General features: G+C 41.4%; 1 protein-coding gene across 3 annotated transcripts in view; it reads left to right on the top strand.

The window, feature by feature from the left end:
• Positions 1 to 18,390, top strand: part of UTP4 (UTP4 small subunit processome component) — a 35,253-nt gene extending 16,863 nt beyond the window's left edge. For all 3 annotated transcript variants that reach the window (XM_074200540.1, XM_074200558.1, XM_074200550.1), the window contains exons 8-16: positions 1,888 to 1,984; positions 3,286 to 3,350; positions 5,513 to 5,635; positions 6,638 to 6,794; positions 13,022 to 13,128; positions 13,978 to 14,073; positions 14,764 to 14,949; positions 16,222 to 16,332; positions 17,937 to 18,390. In XM_074200540.1, the coding sequence (XP_074056641.1) occupies positions 1,888 to 1,984; positions 3,286 to 3,350; positions 5,513 to 5,635; positions 6,638 to 6,794; positions 13,022 to 13,128; positions 13,978 to 14,073; positions 14,764 to 14,949; positions 16,222 to 16,332; positions 17,937 to 18,053 (1,059 nt within the window). In that variant the 3' untranslated portion in view covers positions 18,054 to 18,390. The remainder of the gene's footprint in view (positions 1 to 1,887; positions 1,985 to 3,285; positions 3,351 to 5,512; positions 5,636 to 6,637; positions 6,795 to 13,021; positions 13,129 to 13,977; positions 14,074 to 14,763; positions 14,950 to 16,221; positions 16,333 to 17,936) is intronic.
• Positions 18,391 to 20,572: the final 2,182 nt, after the last annotated feature.

Here is a 20,572-nt window from a genome sequence, read left to right as displayed (position 1 = left end):
ATTGCACTTTCTCTTGTGCCGTCCTTGTCCATATCCTTCCCTCAACCTTCTGTAGAAGACAAGACATATGCAGTGTGCTGGAAGCTTTCCTGTAGGGCTTGGAATGTTGTCCTCAGGCTCTTTCTTAGCTTTTGGCTCTGGGTACAGGACTACCCCATCTCTTCCTTCAGAGACACAATCATCAGTGGTGTCTCCTGTGCCATTGCTGTAGGACTGCTTGCTTGAAAGTCAGTGACTAGAGATCATGCATCTTTCCATTATAAAATAACGTTTTATCAGTACATTGTTTTTGCGCCATTGCTGTAGGACTGCTTGCTTGAAAGTCAGTGACTAGAGATCATGCATCTTTCCATTATAAAATAACGTTTTATCAGTACATTGTTTTTGCATCACCATAATTCCCAAACTTACCCTCCCCCTCCTACACTTAGAGAATCATCCAGGAAGAAGGAGTCAGAGAAAAGCAGTTCAGTCAAACTAACACTATTATCAGCCAGTTTGACATGCTGGGCTCCATCAATGCTGATTCTTTGCACAAATTAGCTATTTAATAAATGGCTATTTTTCAAGAGGTTGCTGGTGTTCCATAATTTGTAGACATGTAGCATCACTAGGAAAAGATTGGGCTTTTTTTTTTCAGGGGTCAGCTTGGGCAGTTTTCCAGGTGGAATCCAGCTCCTACTCCTCTTCTTAAATTTTGGGTCCCCAACTCCTCCTAGAGCACTCTTCATTGACTTGGATTTTTTTCTTTAGAGATCTCATAGAGGAGATCCTGGAGCATTCTAGGTTTGATCCTTAGTAAAATGCCATCTTCTGACAGGTGCATTTCGGGACTTTCTCTTCCATTCAGACTTTAGATAGCATGTGGAGAACTTTGACATCATGTCTCACTTTTTTTTGGCCACTCCTAATGGGTGATGATCAGCAAATTGCTGACCCTTGTTAACTATCTTCTAAGGAATTGTAGTTATGTGGAAAACTTGGAGAAGAACCTATAGGGCACAGTTTTGTTTTTATCAAATCAATTGCTTCTTTGTAATGAATAAATGATAAAATAATGGAATCTTGCTTCCCTTGTCCTTCAGTCAATTGGGTGACAGTGAAAATGTATCTACCATAGAAAATTTTCTGCAAGTCCTCTTGTTCCTTTCACTGTTTTTCAGCCCAAATAGTCTATGTCTATGCCTACAAAAACTTTTTCGACATTTAAAAGTTAGACATATGGATTGGAAGTTGCTATTGTCTTCTCAGTTACCATTTTATAAGATAATAAATATCATCTATTCTTTCAGAACTTTTGACATCTTCCTCTCTTTGAGATATGTCACTATTTGTTATTAAGATTGTTAAAAAATTTGATTATTTATGGTGACATCAAAGATCTTTTGTCTTTAGTCTGTGGGCCTTTTTTATTACAAAGTATCTCACTTGATTATCAATTAATGATAATCAACTATTTCTCTTCAGCTAAATTAATACTCTGTTCTTATGATCCATACTATAGAAGTGTATAGGAAGGCATTTTTCTCTCCTTTGTAGATTCAGGCTTAATAGAGTTGGAAGAGACAATGTCGATCATTAGGCCCAGAGCAGGTCACATCAACACCTGAGAAGCCACAGAGCCAAGCTTGAAATTCTTGACTCCAAAACCAGTGTTATGTCTTTTCAGCTGCACATTCCAATATTTCTTTTCTTTAGTTCAATTTCTCTCTTAATTGCATTATTCTGTTTTGAGGAAAAGTTGAATTGAGCAAAAAGGAAAAACATGATGATATGTTAAAGCAGTTTTGTTCCAACTTTATATAATGTACTAAGATGTTTTTCTTAAGTTTGTATGTGGCAAATCCAAAGAGCTAACCTTTGGCGCTGATTGTTCCTTGGCTACAGCGGCGTCTCATCTCCTCTGCTAAGAAGATGCAACTCCTCCTCTTCCAGTTTCCTCAATGCTTAGAACTTTGGCGGTTGGGAGCCACTGATGCAGCTGGTGAGCTGAGAATCATCTTCCTGGGAATAAGTTATAGACACCATGGAGAAAAATGCTGAAATCAGCATCATGGAGAGAAAATGACAATTGGGATGATCTGAAAACTGACTATAGCTTTTGGGGTTTCTACAAAATCCTACTCTTAGCCCCATGTCTTGGCCCCCAAAGAGCCTACTCACAGGAAGAGCTGCTCACAGCTTTAGGTCTGTCTAGGGATCATTTACACTTTTCAGGAAACTCAGTATCTGTGATTTGTCCCTCTTGAGCCATAGTCCAGGCTAGGGTCAAGGAGCTGGCATAGACACCCACTCTAGTTTGACCACATTTTGATCCTGTTGTCGTTAAGCAAATAGAGTAGAGTGTCTGTATACATAAGGTCACCAGGACATCGCCTGGTCTAGCTCTCTCCTTTACAGATTAAGAAACTGAAACTAGGGGTGGCTAGGTGGCACAGTGGATAGAGCACCAGCCTTGGAATCAGGAATACCCGAGTTCAAATCCGGCCTGAGACACTTACTAATTACTTAGCTGTGCATCCTTGGGCAAGCCACTTTAACCCCATTTGGCTTGCAAAAACCTTAAAAAAAATAATAAAAAAAAAAATGGAAACTTGAAGAAGAGGCAACATAGACCAGAAGCTTAAGCTCAAAGGAAGCTACCTCCTTTTATAAAGGAGAGACCTAACCTGAAAGTGCCTTAGCTTGTGTTGTGCAGATTGCTGGGGAGCCACAACAGGGGTTCTTAGTTGTTCTGACTTTCTAATCAATACCCTTTGTAATTGGTGAGAACAAAGGAATTGGAGTCAGAAGACCCGAGTTGTAGGTTCTGCTTTCAGACACTAGCAAGATGATCTGGGCAAATTCATTAAGCTTTCAGAATCTCATCTGTAAAGCCGACAAACCTCCCAGAGTTGTAGAAGTCTCCATTATTATTTAGGTTCCTCACTGGGCAAGTAAGAAGTGAGAGAACAGACTCAGTCTGCTTCCACTCTGCTGTCGGGTCTAGTAAATTCTCATGCTACAAGATCATGGGGTGGAGTTGTTTAAATGTATGATTGACTGGGATAGGGGCCAGAGCAGAGCTGAAAGACTTCCCTCTCCCTCACTCCCAGGAGATTGTGAGTTAGCTAGCTAGCCATTAGCCAGCCAGCCGGCCAAACAGCTGCCTGGTTTTCCATGGGCCTCATCCCACTCTGTTAAGGATAAATAGTAAAGTAGTTTTAGAGGGAAAAGTGTTCTTTTGTCCTGTGGGGGGAATAGCTTCATCAAGAGGGAAATGCTTAGTGAGATTTCTTATTCCAGGAAAGAATGAGGACATCCTTCCACTCTCTAGAAATGCAGAACATTTGCTCCAGCTCAAAAAAAAGGTAAGAAGCAATTTCAGTTTAATGCAGAGAGCCAAAATATAGAGTGGGATTTTGAATTCCTATTCTGAAATCACCTCACTTCAGCTGTAATTCATTTATTGATTCACCAGTTCATCCAACAAATACTTACTGAATGACATCTACACACAGTCATTTTACTTGACAGGAGTTGTACTTTAACTATTTTTCTTTGACAGTGTTGTACACCAGAGCCAGCTTGCTTACATCTGTCCTGTGCTCTCCCATCTCCTCCAGCAGAAAGCACCCATAATCATTCTCTCTCTCTCTCTCTGATGTTTATTATTTCTGTGGGCATTTTCCCTGCAACCTGAAAACATGCTCAATTGGCCTCCATCCTGAAAAAAATTCTCCTTTGCACCTACTCATCATGTGTGTCTTTTCTCTCTAGACCTGGAGGCTTTGTTTCCTCTCCTCCCTTCTCATTCCTTTGCAGTCTGCTTCTGAGCTCATCATTGATTAAAACTGCTGGGAAATGTAAGGGCCCCTCCTTGGTCCTCACCCTTTCTAAGCTCTCTGAAACCTCTTTCCTGTTGAATGTCCTGTTTTCCTGAATAATTTCTTGTCTGGGGTTTGATGCCTTTGCTTTTTCTTGGTTTTCATCTTTTTGGATTATCATTTGTAACCCACATCCATTCTATGGATATGCTCACCTTTTCCTCTCCGCTATCTTTGTGGTTTTGTTTAGGGTTTTTTGGATTCGTTAGCGAATTTACTCACAAGAACAGGCCATAGCCACAGGAGAACCCAGGGCCCTGGTGGATTCCTCACCCCACTTTGTCCAGATTTTATGCCGAAACAATATAAAGAAAGCCTGGTGCCAGAGTCACTGTGGGTCATATACAAGATTTCTCATGGGATAGCTAAGAGTTTCTTTGCTGTTTCCATTCATTTAAATGGAAGCTTATATTAACTGGGAGGTCATAGGTCTTGTTCTCACACTCTGACTCATTATACTCCTGCTTGCCTATTTTTGTTCTCCCAGTTATGCTGGTTTTCAACCTTGTAGTTTCTTGACTCTCTCATTAATGGGTCCTTCATTCATTCACTCATCTTGTTTCTCCCTCCACAATACCCTTTAGATCCATGACTTTACCTCTCTTCAAACCACCTCAACCCCCAGTTTAGGCCCTTTCCACACAGCTAACAAAGTGAGTTCTCAAAACTTTTCATCTCTGACTTCCACACCTTAGCACTGATTGTTCCCCATGACTGGGATGCCTTCTTGTCCCACCAGAACTCACAGTAGAATTCCTTGTTGCTTCTCAAAGTGGTCATTCATCTCCACTTTCTCCATAAAACCTTTCTGGTCCCAGGTGCAGTCCTCTCTATCCCCCACTGCTCAGTCCCTGTTCCTGGCATTTATTTTTGTGTAAATTGTGTTTTTGTTCCTAGTGTTTCCAATCCCCTTCCTCTCCTTCTTCACTCCCCTCAAAGCCCCCCCCCCCCCATTCATTTTTTTAGGTTTTTGCAAGGCAAATGGGATTAAGAGGTTTGCCCGAGAACACACAGCTAGGTAATCATTAAGTGTCTGAAGTCAAATTTGAACTCAGGTCCTCCTGACTCCAGGACCTGTGCTTTATCCACTGCACCACCTAGCTGCCCCACCTCTCACAATTTAAGCTCAGCATGCCCAGCTCTGGCCTAGAGACCTGTTTAGTAGTTGCTTGTTGAAAGACATTTAATTCAGTTTGTTGAACTGATGAAGCAAATGATTGAGTGTATTATATTTATGGAAGACACTGTCATTCTTTAAAGCAAAATTAGTCACAAAAACAAAAATGGGAGAATTTCAGGGTTGGAAGGAATTTGAGGCCTCATCTAATCTAACCCTTACTGAACAGGCATCCCCTCTCCTACTGGAATTCCTTCAGTATAAACCTGTGGTATTGACTGCTTCTGAATACCTCTAGTGAGAAAGAAACCACCCCCAGCTACCTCTACAACCTTTTTCCTGAATCAGAGAAGGCACTGTGTTTTGTTGGATACCAGCATTGGTGGAACATGCAGGGATTTTCAGGCCCTGGTTTTCTTTTTTGCTTTTGAATTCTTGACCCAGACTACGTCGACTCTTTTATTGGTGTTGACTGATAACCTGTACTGCTGCTTTTATTTAATCTCAACTCTGACTCTTGCATTCTCAGGGTCCTGAGAACATTGGTTGCAGCTGTATTTCCTCCTGTGGAAGTTGGATAGCCTATTCAACAGCTTCTAGGTTCTACCTCTATCGAATGAATTATGAAAATAACAGTGTGAACATCAAAAGGGTAAGTAAGGGGCAACTCAGCGTTCTTGCCTCAGAAGAATTCCCCAAACTCACATCTTGGACTTTTCTCTGTGCTTCACCACACAAAAAATACTAGGCATCTGCGGTCTGGAGAAGTCCCTTGAGGCTCTCCTAATCTTCCCTCTTCATCATTATCAATCCTCTTCATTTGTAAAAAAGCTTCACACTCCTCATTTATTCTTACAATCTGCCTATGATAGAAAATGGGGCACAAATACTATTACGGGAAGCCAAGAAAAACAGTGGAAAGGGTCCCCTCTTGGAGTCAGAAGGCCTGGGACTAAGTGACAGGAAGCCGGAAGTTATGGTCAAGCCCTTAACTCCCTGGGCCTTAGCCTTCTCATCTCTCCGAAGAGAAGACAGTAGCTGCTTAATAAACGCTGTTTGCCTTGAAAGGATTCCTGAGAGTTCCATCCTAGCTCTGTAATGATGATCCTGGCTCTTAGTAAGAATATGAAATGATATTTCATTCATTCAGTCCTGAACCCACAGTACGTACTCTGCCATATGTGGTGATGGGCCCAAGACCATTCTGCACAGGGGTTCCTCACATTTTTATATCATGAGCCCTATTCATCAGAATGATGTTTTTAAATGCACAAAATGCATGAGAGTACAAAGGAACTGATTCTATTTAAATACAGTACTCAAAATATTTTTTAAAACTTCATAGACTCTAGGTTGAGAACTCCTAGTCTAGACACAAGTGAGTTGTGAAGCCGAGACTCTCAACCAGGTCTTCTGGCTCTTAGGTGTAGTATTTGCTCACAGAGTTGAAGGAGAACCAGTATGGATTCTATGGACGACTCTAAGGCTGTAGCATATACTATGCGCCTCAACTCAGCAAGGTGCATGGTGGGAATCTTAAAGCCTTGGCTTCATTTAATGGTAGTAGGATTTTTCTTTTAAAGTCATTTCTGATATGGAAATTCTACTAGAGAATGTTCTGCTGACTCGTGACTTTTTTTTTGCCTACTATAAGGTTTCTAAAGTGCCCAAGTTCCTGGGTTCTGCCATCCAGATTTTGTTCTCTACGGACTCCACAAAATTGTTCGTGGCATCAAATCAAGGTTCTCTCCATGTGATTCATCTGTTAGATGGGACCTTGAAACACCTGCATACCTTCCATCCTCATTCAGGTGAGGATTGATTGCTGGCTTGTATTGTTGACTTGAGCATCATCATCCAGGATTTGTCCCATTTCCATTCCTCACTGTCCCAGATGTTGTGTGCCACACCCTGATTCATCCCCTTAACACACACCCAGATGGTTGCAGTTTAGAAAGTCAGAGATTTATGCCAAATGAAAAGTGAATCTGACAAATTCTACAGTTTTTCCCCCATCTACTCATTCTTCATTGGGTTTTTTCCTTCCATATTTTGGGCAGAGGAAAAGTTAAGTTGATGCAGAACTTTTCCTTCACATTACTGTAAGGGTTATTTTTTTGTGTATTGTTTTTATTTCTAAACTGGTACACTCATTAGTTAACTTAAGTCTAGGAGGAAAACATATGGTATGGTAGTATCACCAGCTTTGTTGGGCTCCATCCTCCTGAAGTAAGTCTTTCATTCTCCACCCACCTCCTACTTCACACACTGAGCAGGACATGCTAGTATATATATTGTCAGAACAGGAAAGGAAATCTGCCAGATGATAGGAGCTTGATTCTTTATGGGTAGTCCAGTTTCCCTGGGTGTAGAGGTGGCAATGGAGGTATTCTCATGGTCTACCGTACTGGCCATAAAGGGAGCAACCTCCTGCTGCCATGGTTTAAACCAAAGGGAGGTAGTGGTAGATCATAGCTCTGATTATCCAGTTTGTGGATGATGGAGATGCCTTGATTTTCTTCCTCAGCTCCATGTTCTTTGTCCATATTTTGCCTTAGGTACTTCAGTGGGGCTAGTGAATCTAAAGTGGCTCCCACTGCCTCCATTCAGTCAATCTACTACTGGAAGATAGCTGAGGATGTGCCAACCAAGCACAAAACCTTTAGCAACCCAGCCTTATTTCTCACAATTCCTTAAGACCGCTTTCTAATTTAAACCACCTGTGAGTGATTTCTTCCTGTTTCCTAATCAACATGTGCTTATCATGAACTAGATAGTAGACATATGAAAACACATAGTACCTGTCCTCATGGGGTGCATGTGTGTGTGTGTATACATATTTATACAGTAAGTACAAGGTGTGTTCAGAGGAAAACATTAGAGATAGGAAACAAAAGTATGTACCAGAGTGTTTTTTCTTTTTTGTTTTTTTTTCCCCAAACTTAAATTTATTCATTTATTATTTCAACTACATGCAAAGATAATTTTCAACATTCATTTTTTTGGTAAGATTTTGAGTTCCACATTTTTCTCCCTCCCTCCCTCCTTTCCCTTCCCTTCTCCTCCTAACAGAAAGCAATCTAGTATAGGCTTTACATTTGTAACCATGCTAAGCATAGATCGATACTGAATGTGTTGTGAGAGAAAAATCAGATCCAAAAGGAAGAAAGAAAACATTAGAGAGGACAAAATGACATAGTACATAAGACAACTTTTAAAAATTAAAGATAATAAGCTTTGATCTTCATTTAAACTCCACAGTTCCTTTTTCTGGATACAGATAGTCTTTTCTATCACAAGTCCCTTAAAATTGCCTTTGATTATTGTTCTGCTAAAATGAACAAGTCCATCACCACTCATGATTTCTTACAGAACAGTAGTACTCTATGACATTCTTATACCATAGCTTCTTCATCCATTCCCCATTTGATGGGCATCCTCTCAAATTCCAATTCTTTACCTCTGCAAAGAGGACTGCATAAATATTTTTTGTACATATTATTTCTTTGGGAAACAATAGTGGTATTACTGGATCAGAGGGTAGGCATACTTTTATTGCCCTTTGGGTAAACTTCCAAATTGCTATCCAGAATGACTAGATTAATCATTTGGGGAATAACTGAACAAATTGTAGTATGTGAATGTATGTGATGGAACATAATCTAAAAGAAATCATGAGGGATGGGATTTCAGAAAAGCTTGGAAAGAGTTGTATGAATTGATACTGAGTAAGTTGAACAGAACCAGAAGAACATTATACACCTTAACCATAACATGGGGTGGTGATCAACCTTGATGGACTTGCTCACTCCATCAGTGCAATAATCAGGAACAGTTTTAGGGGATCCATGATGGAGAATACCATCTGAATCCAGAAAAGGAATTACAGAGTTTAAACAAAGACCAAAGTTCATTATCTTAAATTTAAAAAAAAAAAGTTGTCTTATGTATTACATAATTTTGCCATCTCTAATGTTCTCTTTCTTCCTTATGAAACTTTTTGTCATATTGACCTGTCTATCAATTGGGGAGTGATTATATTTTTTATAAATTTAATTTAGTTTTCTATATATTTTAGAAATGAGTCCTTTATCAAAAACACTAACTGGAAAAATTTTATCCCAAATTTCTGTTTCCAACAAATCTTAATTGCTTTGGTTTTATTTATTCATTCATTCATTCATTCATTGGTTTTTGCAAGGCAGTGGGATTAAATGTCTTGCCCAGGGTCACATAGCTTGGTAATTATTAAGTGTCTGAGGCCGTATTTGAACTCAGGTCCTCCTGACTCCAGGGCTGGTGTTCTATCTGCTGTGCCACCTAGATGGCCCATGCTGCTTTTATTTAGCACCAAAGTTTTGAAGGAAAGAAAGGATTCCAAGAAGAGAGCACATTTTGGCCAAAAAGGGATTAGGCAGCAAGAAGGGGTTGGAGGAAGAAGGAGAGGATTTCTTTGGCTGATGGGGACAGTCTGTGAAGAGTAAGGATCAGTGGAGGCAAACTAGATTGGGAAGAGTTCTGAATGTTAACTGTCTGCTGTGCACAACACAGGTAAATGAGTGAAACAATTCTTACTCATAGAGGGGAGGGAGTGTGTGCACACATGTGCAAGGTAGTAGTAAAATGTCATTTAAGAAGGAAGGCCCAGGGGCAGCCAGGTGGCACAGTGAATAGAGCATTGGCCCTGGGGTCAGGAGTCCCTGAGTTCAAATACGGCCTCAGACACTTAATAATTACCAAGCTATGTGACCTTGGGCAAGCTGCTTAACCCCATTGCCTTGGGGGGGGGGGGTGGAAATAAATAAATAAAACAACTTGGGGGAAAAAAGAACAAAGTCCCAGCAGATAGGATCAGGAAGGGTTCCTGTAGGAGTAGTCCTGGCCCTGGAGCTGAAGAGAGGGGCTATGTGGCCTGCCTGAGCAGATTTCAAGTCCTGTGGAATCCTGTGCAGTATGGCTAGAATCAGAGCTTGTAGAGAGTTATGGACACTCTGTAGAAGTGTTTCTTCCAGATTTCAGAGGCCATATGTTGCCAGGACAGGAGAAACCCTTCTCACTTACAGTTCAATAAAATTATTCCTTTGTTAGTTTCTCTAAAAGAGCTCTCCCACCCCTCTTTTTTTAACTTATTTATTCTAAATAATTCTTATTTAGAATAACAATAAAATGGAAGAAAGAAATTAAAAACATAATAGCAGCTAAAGAGAAATCATCTACTATTTGGGATGCTTAAGTTGATTTTACATAAGAAACTGAAAATAGCTTTTTAAGTGAATAATTTTCCATATTACACACATCAAACGCTTTAATGAAGAAAAAATCTGAATATTATGTAGATGAAAATAATAAGCTATATAAGAGTATAATATTATAGAGTTGTTCTCCATGCTTTGTGGCATCTTTAATAATGGGTTTCAGGGGCAGCTAGGTAGCACAGTGGATAGAGCACCGACCTTGGAGTCAGGAGTACCTGGGTTCAAATCCAACCTCAGACACTTAATAATTACCCTGCCATGTGGCCTTGGGCAAACTACTTAACACCATTGCCTTGAAAAATCTAAGAAAAGGGGGGGTTCATTTCATTTTCAAATAAACATGTTCTTGTAACACTGTGTATCAAGTTAATAGGCAATGCTATAATTAAAATTTCCAACATTCCCTACAAGGTTAGTAGTAGATGATTCATAAGTTAGTTGACTTTGGGAGTTCTAGAATTTGATTATGATATTCCTGGATGTTTTTATTTTGGGATCTCTTTCAGGAAGTGATCAGTGGATTCTTTCAATTTCTATTTTACCCTCTGCTTCAAGAATATCAGGGAAATTTTCCTGGAGAATTTCTTGAAAAATCAAGTCTAGGCTCCTCCTGGTCATTATTTTCAGGTAGCCCAATAATTTTTAAATTATCTTTCCTGGATCTGGTGAGTTGTTTTTTTCAGTGAGATATTTCACATTTCCTTCTAGTTTTTTCATTCTTTTAGTTTTGTTTTATAGTTTCTTGATTTCTCACAAAGTCATCAGCTTCCCTTAGCTCCATTCTAACATTTGAAGGAATTATTTTCTTTAGAGAGCTTTTTTAATCTTTTCCATCTGACCAATTCTGCTTTTTAAGGTATTCTTCTCATTCACCTTTTGGACTACTTTTTCCATTTGACCCAAACTACTTTTGAAGTTATTATTTTCTTCAGTATCTTCTGAGTATGTAGTTTGATCCTCCATGAGACCAAAGTAATTGTTTATGGTCAGGTTGTTTTTCTTCTTTTGTTTTTTTCATTTCCCCAGCCTGTGACTTGATTTTAATTCTTGTTATGGTGGGAATCTGCTTCTAGGGTACAGGATGCACTTCCCAAGTTTTTGAGGGTTTTGGGGGACCTTTCCCTCCCCCTGGACCTCAGTTCCTTCTAGGTCTTATGAGAGGCTCTGACTGCTTTCTTGCCTGTGCTTTGGTCTGTGGATGACCACAAGCACTCCCTTCCCTGGAACTGTGAGGAGGGTCCCTTTTCCCCTGTGGCAGTGTGGGGGCCCCAGACTGCAACCTGGATCTGATATGGGCAAAGCAGCAGAGTCCTGTCCCAGGGATAACAGAGAGACCTCTGCAGTCTCCCCTGGCCCCTTTATTGTCTTCAGACTGAGGACTCTGGAAGCAGCTGTTGGGCGGCTCTCCAGGTTTCTGGGACCAGGGCTACACTGAGGCCTAGACTGGTCTGGACTCCTGCTCACTTTTCACATTGTCCTTGGTCATCCCAAGAGGTCTGGAAACCCACCCCACCCCACCCCCGCCACGCATCCCAGGACTCAGGCTCCCTGTGGGCTGTCCCTGGATGGTTGGGGCTGGTTCCTCCAGCCTGGGCTTTACTAAGGCCCTTGCCAACCCAGTGGAACAGACCTTTCCCACGCATCTTCCAAGTTGTCTTGCGAGGGAAAATTGTTTCACACAGTCTGTGTGAGTTCCACCACTCTAGATTTTAGTTAAAGTCATCATTTGAAATGGAGTGGTGGAGGAGAATTTCTGGGAATTCCTGTCTTCATTCTGCCATCTTGACTTTGGGCTGCGCCCCCCCCCCCCCCCCCACTACTCCATTGACCCAGCAGGTTCTCCCTCCAGGAGGTATCTTCATAAATTGACCATCCTTAACCTCTCTTTAAAATTCTAAAGCATTGTTGAGATTTCTGCTTGATAGCTGATACTTTGCATTATAGATCTAATTCATGTACAATTCAGTCTTCTATTTCATTGTCCTAACACAGTCCTGAGAAGGAAGTAGAGCCTTTGTATTTACTGTATAAGGTTGAATCAAGGGCCCGTTCATGTCAGGGCCACTAGGTGGTGCCATGGTGCATAGCGCCATGGGCCTCCAACACTCACTGGCAGTGTGACCCCCTAGGCAAACACTTCACCCTGTCTACCTCAGTTTCCTTATCTGTAAAATGAGCTGGAGAAGGAAAAGGCAAACCAGGCCAAGAAAATCCACAAATAGACATGATTTAAATCACAGAATAACAGTAATTCAAATCAGTTGAATTTAATACTTGTTTAATACTATTCATTAAAAAAAATGATGGGGGAGGGCAGCTAGGTGGCACAGTGGATAGAGCACTGACCCTGGAGTCAGGAGGACCTGAGTTCAAATTTGACCTCAGACACTTAATAATTATCTGTGTGATCTTGGGCAAGTCACTTAACCCCATTGCCTAAAACAAAATAATAAATAAAATAAAGTTTAAAAAAAAGTAGGAAAGGAGTTTAAAGACTTGGTTAAAATGATAATTTGCATTTTTATAATTTGTGTACTTCACAGTGATACACACAAGCTTGGTCCCCAAGCCACCATAGCCAGCATCATTTGACTCTGCCCAATAAGTCAGTTTGTCTTGTCTCATTCTGATAGTGTGAGAGGAAGTAGACTGGCCAGCTTTGAGGGTTCATTTGCAAAGTTAGCAAAAAATGAAATGTTTCCTAGAAATAAATTTTGAATCATGCTGGGAGTAGAGTTCACTGGGGAGGTGATAGATTCCATCAAGTTTTTTTCTTCTTGCAGGAACCGTAGAGGCTGTCTCTCTCCTAGCAGTGAGCCCTGATGGGAATTGGTTGGCTGCAGCAGGCATGAGTACTGGAGTCAATATCTATGATTTGAAGCATCTTAAGGTAGATTCAAGATTTTTTTTTTTTTTTTTTTTTTTTTTTGTCTAAGATTTCATTGGTCTAAGAGGCTTCCTGTACCAGTGCGGCTGGTCTGCAACTTAGAAGTCTTGGTGGTTGGTTGCCTGGGAACCCTGAGCAAATTAGTACTTGCCCAGGATCAGTATTTGTCAGAAGTGGGGCTTGAACTCAGGTAGGTCTTCCTGACTCAGAGGTCAACTCTGTTTACAACTCCCACATAACCTCTGTGGTTCAGAATTCAGTAACAAGTCAAACCATAAGTTGCAAGTTGGTATGTCCACATGTTGGGATGTCTTTCCCCCTTTGACATTCCCCTTTTTTCAACCATATTTTATTTATAGGGGCAGCTAGGTGGTACAGTAGATAGAGCACTGGCCTTGGATTCAGGAGGATGGGAGTTCAAATCCAACCTCAGACACTTGCCATTTACTTGCTGTGTGACCTTGGGCAAGTCACTTAACAATTGCCTCACATCCTGGGCTATTTCCAGTCGTCCTGATCCATATCTGGCCACTGGACCCAAATGCTCTGGAGGAGAAAGTAAGACTGATGACTTAGCACAGGCTCCCTCTCACTCAAATCCAATTCATGTGCTTTTCATGGCATCACCTCCCTGATATTGTGGTCTTTGAAAATGAAGGACAAACATTAGTTATTATTATCATTATTATCATTATTATTATTATTATTATTTCAATGCTTAGTATTCAGCCTATGACTGATGCTCTCCCAAGCATGTATAGTCTACACATAGAATCCAGGAAGGGATTTCACAACAGTAAGAGAGCAAGGAATTCATGTAGCCCTCTGCCTTGTCCTCTCTGTCTTCCTCAGCCTCACTGCACAGTGCCTGCTTACAATTTCCCAGTGACAGCCCTGGCCATCGCTCCTGATACCAACAACCTGGTGATTGCTCATGCAGACCAACAGGTGGGAAAATGCTTCTGCTTCCCTGATCTTGGGGGAGGGCAGGAAACTGGCAATAATAATAGATGCTTTTCTGCATCCTTGGAAAGAGGGTGGCTAAGGTCCCAGGTTCTGTGACTAGCCAAGTTGTTATGCTGACAGGATACCTGAGTGGTAGATAATCCCAATGTCACTGTCCATCCCCAGACAATTGGTGGCATATTAGACAAAATCCATTTTGCTGACTTCTTATATGTCATGGCAAGGCTTGGAGCAATGCAGCAGAAACCAGAGAGTTCTCATGATCCTCTGCTCAAGAATCAGTGTGGTAGAAAGGGCTACCTACATGATACTTTCAATACTGTGACATGAGCGTGGTGATTTAACCTTTCTATGTCTCTGTCAATGATAAAACAGCTGAAGCAGAAATGGAGCAAAGTGATCTTATCCTATCTCACACTTACCAATGCAAAGCTCCAAGCCTGATGTACCCCTTTTCATCACATTTCCCATGCACTTATGAAATCTTTTTTTAAATACTCTGACTTGGTGTCCATCATCAAATTATTTTGAGAAATCCTGGTCTAACTCCCATGACTTGACTTTACAGAGTATCTGAGTTCTTTATGTTTTGCACTTGAGATTATAAAAGCTCTTCAGGACATTCTTTAGAACAGTGGTAATTTTTATTTTTCTTCTCCTACTCTTTACTAGATCTTTGAATTCAGCATACCTCAAAAACAGTATACAGATTGGAGCCGGAAAGTTCAGAAGCACGGACTTCACTATCACTGGCTAGAAAGAGATACCCCCATAACACATATCACGTTTCATCCCAAGAGACCCACACACATCCTTCTTCATGATACCTACATGTTCTGCATCATTGACAAGTCCATGGTGAGCCCCTCACAACTGCCTGAGGCCCTTTCTTCCTTCAGGAAGAGCTAAACAGCTCTGGCTAACTTTAAAAAAGGGGAACAGAATGAGTTAGCTTTTCCTAGATGCAATAATTACTCCATGGGATTGTTGTGAATATGTGCCAAGTCAATGTGAGGGGTTTGGGGTTTTTTTGTTTTTGTTTTTTTATTTTGGCTGAACTGGCTACTTAATGAGACAGACCAGATCAGTGTTGCATTGTTTAACTTCTTGGGGAAGTTTCAAAGATCCACTTGGCCTGAGATGACCCTCAATGATGGTCTGCATGACTGGAGTTTTGGCCGCTTGTGTTGAAAGATAGAATGGCCCTCCTCCCCAGGCATTGTTAATGGGAGGCAAGTGGCTGTAATAGCTGAGTAAAACCTACCTCAGAGAATGCTCTTTTGCTTTATCAGGGTTTAGGTGGGATGTAATGTTCTTTAATCTTAGCCAGCTGCTGCTTTGAATCATCCGACTGCTATAAGCTTTTCTTTGGTAGGCACCTTCCCCACAGCCCTGTGTTCTACAAATAGCACTTGTCATATGAGCTCAAAGCACATTATAACACATAGCAATGCTTTTGTTGTATCTGTGAACATGGGGGTGTGTGGAACATGGGGGAAGCAGATGGCTAAAAACAAGTTATTCACTACAGTTTATACAAGGGACCTGCCTCATCGGGCTGGTGAAAGTTCTCCGTGTGGGAGAGCTAGCTGACAAGTGCCTTCTGAGAGATGAGTGATACAGGAAGGACTCCTCCCACCTGCTTGCCTCTTTGTAAGATAGCCCAGATGATGTTTCCGGAGAATTGGTTCCAGGCCCATCACTTCCGCACACTAGACAGAGCTATTTCCCAAGGAAGTCAGAGGGTGGAATTTCATTTGCTTGGCCAGAAGGCATCTTCTAGGGTGTCCAGCACCATGTGGTGGGGCCTAGACTCGCTGAAGCCGGGCCAGATCTTGGGTGCAGAGCCTGAACTGGGACAGAGTATCACCAGCAGAGCTGACTTTTGATCTGACTGCTGGGATCAAGCACATTCTTCTTTACCTCAAGTCTTCACTCATGGCTTGTGCATGCCTGGGAAGAGGGGTGAGAACTCCTTTTCAATAGAAGCAGAAAATGAAAGTTGGGATATTTAAATTCAGCATGGTCACAGGAAAATATGGGCTTGCATGGCCTGGACAGGAAATGACTAGCAGAAACCCAAGAATATTGAAGGTTTTAAATGTATTGCTTTTTTTCCCTCCTGTTTAGCCACTGCCAGATGATAAAACTCCTTTATTCAATCAGCTTTCCTTAAGGGAGGCATCTAAAAATGTCAGGAGGCGCCATGCCCATGCTTTCAAGATCTCTAAGAAATTTCAGGTGAGAGAATCTTCCATGCTATTGATTTAAGGCTGGCACTCTAAGGATTTAATGAACTCCGTGTTATTCTATTTTCTTGTTTGTCATTTACAAGGCAGTGGGGTTATGTGACTTGCCCAGGGTCACACAGCTATGTATTAAGTGTCTGAGACTGGATTTGAATGCAGCTCTTCTGACTCCAGGGCCAGTGTTCTATCCACTGCACCACCTAGCTGTCCCACTCCATGTAATTCTTATGAAGAAAATAAAGATACTGAAGTCCAGGCAACAGAACTCCTGATGCACTATTCAAAGGCCTTAGCATTTCAGGGTTATAATGAATTTATTTCTTCAGACAGAAGGAACTATCCAAGGTTATTCAGTCTATCCTCTCCTTTTAAAATATCTTGAAGAGCATCAGAAATTTATTTTTGGTTTCTAAAGGTCATGCTTCAAAGCCTTGAATTAAATGTTTTGTAGACTTTGCATCCAAAAGCCTTGAAAATCTTAATGAAGCCCTTTTATAATTTGGGTCTCTGGGACAGAAAAAAGGAATCTTTTAGAGGTCTGTAGTGAACTCTAGTAGTAAGAAAAAGAGTGAGGGCACCAGGTATGTACCTCTTCTGTACTACTCTTATGTTGGCAAGTGGAAGAGTTAAGTAGCCCCTGCCAAAGGAAAACAACACCCCTGCCTTGATTTCATTTCAAATGCGGGAAGAGGTTTACTCTTGAGACCAGTCATCATCAATGTTTCTATAAAAACTGAAAAAGAATGTTAGATCTCTCCCCACCCCACCACCCCAGAAAGTTAAGAACTTCCCTCTCTGCACCTCCACCAAGGCTCATGATAGCTCAGATAAGATGCATTTTTTTTCCCTGTGTTAAAATTTAATTTCCTCTAATATACATATTCTCTTGGGATCCTAGATTTGATGCTGAGAAAGACCTTAGAGACTGTCTAGTTCTGTAATTTTACAGACAAGGGCACCAGCCCAGAAAGATTAATTGACTTTGCCAAAGTCACTCAGGTAGAGAACTGGATGTAAGCCAGAGGCCTTTGAATTCACCCTCAGCACATTTTCTGAATGCTGTTTCTGTTCATCTTTAGACTCTGTTTTAGGCCTTAGGAGACAGATTCAGAGATTCTGATTAGCTTAGCCTTTGTGTATATTGGCAGTGTAGAGGGAAGAGAAGTGGCAATCAGATCCTTTGTGCTAAGCATTTTACAAATATTCTCTCATTTGACCCTGGTAGGCTGAGGCCATTCTTATCCCCATTTTACAGTTGAGGAAACAGGCAGAGGTAAAGTGACTCACTCAGGTCATATGACTGGTGTCTGACTTCAGGCCCAACCTCTGTCAACTGTGCCATCAACTTGATTCAAATCTGCCTAATACTGAAGAACTGTGTCTTAGACACTGGCTTAAAGCATAATCATTCCTGGATGGTAAATAGATGCCCCAGAGCTCAGTGTAGTTCTCTCTATTTTAGTACTGGTGTGAGTTTTTTTCATGGAGCTTTGATCTGGTTTGCCAGATCAGACTCTTTTCAGACTGGGCTGAGTACCAGTGAGGATTGGTGGGAGCTTTCTAGTGGGTTCACTGTCCTCTCTCTCTGACTTGTAGCCTCTCATCTTCATGGACCTTTTGGATGAAGACACATTGGTGGCAGTGGAACGGCCTTTGGAAGACATCATTGCTCAACTTCCACCACCCATCAAACGGAAGAAATTTGGAACTTAAATGGAGTTGTGTGTTTCCTTCCCTCAACTGGCTGACTTGTTCTTTTTCTAAAAATCATGATAATAAAACAAAGTTATTCATTAGGGCTATGCCATCAAGATGTTATTTGCCCTCATTTCTTAGCTGCCAGAAGACAGGGTCAAGACTTAATACCTGGAGCCTCAAGTCATGACGGTCAGTGTGCTCAAGTGCAGTGGAAATGAACTGAGCTCCAAACAAGGTGCCTGTGGTCATGATGAAGTACCAAAGAGCCACAAGCCACCTGCCTATTCTGGCCCCACCTTCCCTCCCGAAAAGAGATGCCTCTGGTCTTAAATAAAGGTGGAAACTGCAAAGAGCCAACCCTCCTCCTCTCTCTATTGACTCTCAGCTGCTTTATCTTCAAAATCCTGGTCCTTCTTTCTGCATCTGAATCCTTCTGTACAAAGGGATGCATTTGCTCACTGGTGCTTGCTTAACACAGGCTAGTGCTGCTCCAGGGGGCCCATGTTTGGTTTCAGTTCTCAAATTGACAAAATGTGCTTTTTCTGAAAATGAATGTTTCTGGTCTCCAGATAGACAACTGTTAACTTTAAATGGCAGTGAATGAACATTTCTTTGGGAATTCAGTTCTGTAACAGTGTTTCCTCATTCATTTACCAGCAGAGTTTCAAAGAAACTTTGGATAGAGACCAAAGATTTGGGAGGAGGGGCAGGAGCATTAGGTAGAGAAAACAGGACATTTATTTCAGTTTTTACTGTTTCTCTACTCTGTCTGGTCTGACTTCTTATTCCCAAAGTGCTGGCAACCTGCTCACTTGGATTTATTCTCCTACCTAGAAAATGAATATCCCTAGTAATTTGAATTGAGCAAATAGATTTCTGTTCTGTACTTCGCCTGCTAAAAAAGCATCTGTGAAATCTATTCCACCATAGGGCCAGGAGTGTGAGTTTTCTTAATGACACCATTGGGTGGTGTCATGCTGAAAAAATTTTAGATGGTCATGCTGTGTGAAGCTTGCCTTAGGGTTCTGTTCTGGAAAGAATACACATTGACTATCCTTGTGTGGGATGTAGCTAAAAGTGAGGTGGGCCCCATATTCAAGCCTAGTAACACAAATCCAGAGATCAGGAAAACATCATCAGTTTGGGAAGAGCAAAGAGATCTAGTGTCCTTTGTCATCAAGTACAATGAAATTTGCTCTTGCCCACTTAAATTTTCCAGTGGTAGTTGTCTCCATTTGACAATTTTCTCTTTGAGGTGGGGGTGGGGGTGGGGAGAGGAGGCACCCAGGTGCAGTGGATAGAGTACTAGCCCCGGAGTTAGAACCTGAGTTTAAATGTGACCTCAGACATCTAATACTTAGTTGTGTGATCTTGGGCAAGTCATTTAATCCTGATTGCCTCAAATTCTGGGTCATCTCCAGTCATCCTGAGCCATATCTGGCCACTAGACCCAGATGTCTCTGGAGCAGCACAGTCTCCCTCATTCCACTCCAGTTCATGTGCTTGTCATAGCATCATCTCCCTTGTGCCATACATAGTCTTCTTCAAGAATGAAGGACAAGCATCAATTGTCTCTTTATGGTTCATGGGGAAAAAAAGCTTTTTTTTTTTCTTTATGTTCAATCGTGACCAACTCTTTGTGGTCTCATGTGGGATTTTCTTGGCAGAGATACTGCAGTAGTTTGCCAGTTCCTTCTCCAACTCGTTTGACATGAGCAAAATGAGACAGAAAGGATTCAGTGACATGCTATGGTTCACACAGTCAGTGTCTGAGGCCAGATTTGGACATAGACCTTGATTCTAGGTCTGGCCCTCTATTCACTGAGGCACCCAGCTGTCATTTCTTTATATCTGAATAATTCTCCATCCCTGGGTTTGGCAGTGTTTTCCCAAACTTAGAACTGACTCAGGAGGTAGCTAATCACTGAAGGGAGGTGACAGCTAATCACTATCATAGAAAGGAATAGGTATTAAGCACCTACTATGGGATAAACCCTTTGCTAAGGGCTGTACCTATAGGATCTTCATTTGATGGTGTGAAGGGGTTCCCATTCAGATGTGTCTTGGATCATAGAATTCCCTGAGGTGCCTGCCAGCTTCAATGTTTCAGGGCTTTGATCATCCTGATTCATCCTATAATAAACTTAGAAGTAAACAAAGCCTTGGAAGAGTCATGCTACAGCCCTGGGTTACACATGTTTCCTATGTTAGTTTGCATGATTGTAGCCTAAGTTCAGCATCACTAATGAGTACGGGATTGTGCCCTAGAAAGGAAGGTAAATCTGTTACATATCAAGTCACCTGCTGCCACCACACCTGCTACAGAAAAGGGTTGAAAGTAAAATTTAGTGATTTTAATCTCAGTTTGATTCTTGAATGCCAAAACTCAGCCTAATTCTTGAAGTTGTAAATGTCTGTCTCAAGTTGAAAAGATTTTCTTATTTAGATAACAGTGACTTGGATGAGGATGATTTGGTTTTCTGGCTTCACAGGGAAAGAATCAGGATAAATAGATTAGACAGTGCTGCTGAAAC

The sequence above is a fragment of the Macrotis lagotis genome, chromosome 1 (assembly GCF_037893015.1).
Source record: "Macrotis lagotis isolate mMagLag1 chromosome 1, bilby.v1.9.chrom.fasta, whole genome shotgun sequence".
NCBI lineage: Eukaryota > Metazoa > Chordata > Mammalia > Peramelemorphia > Peramelidae > Macrotis > Macrotis lagotis.
Note: the sequence above shows the minus strand (reverse complement) of the source record. Positions and strands in the feature narration are given on the sequence as shown.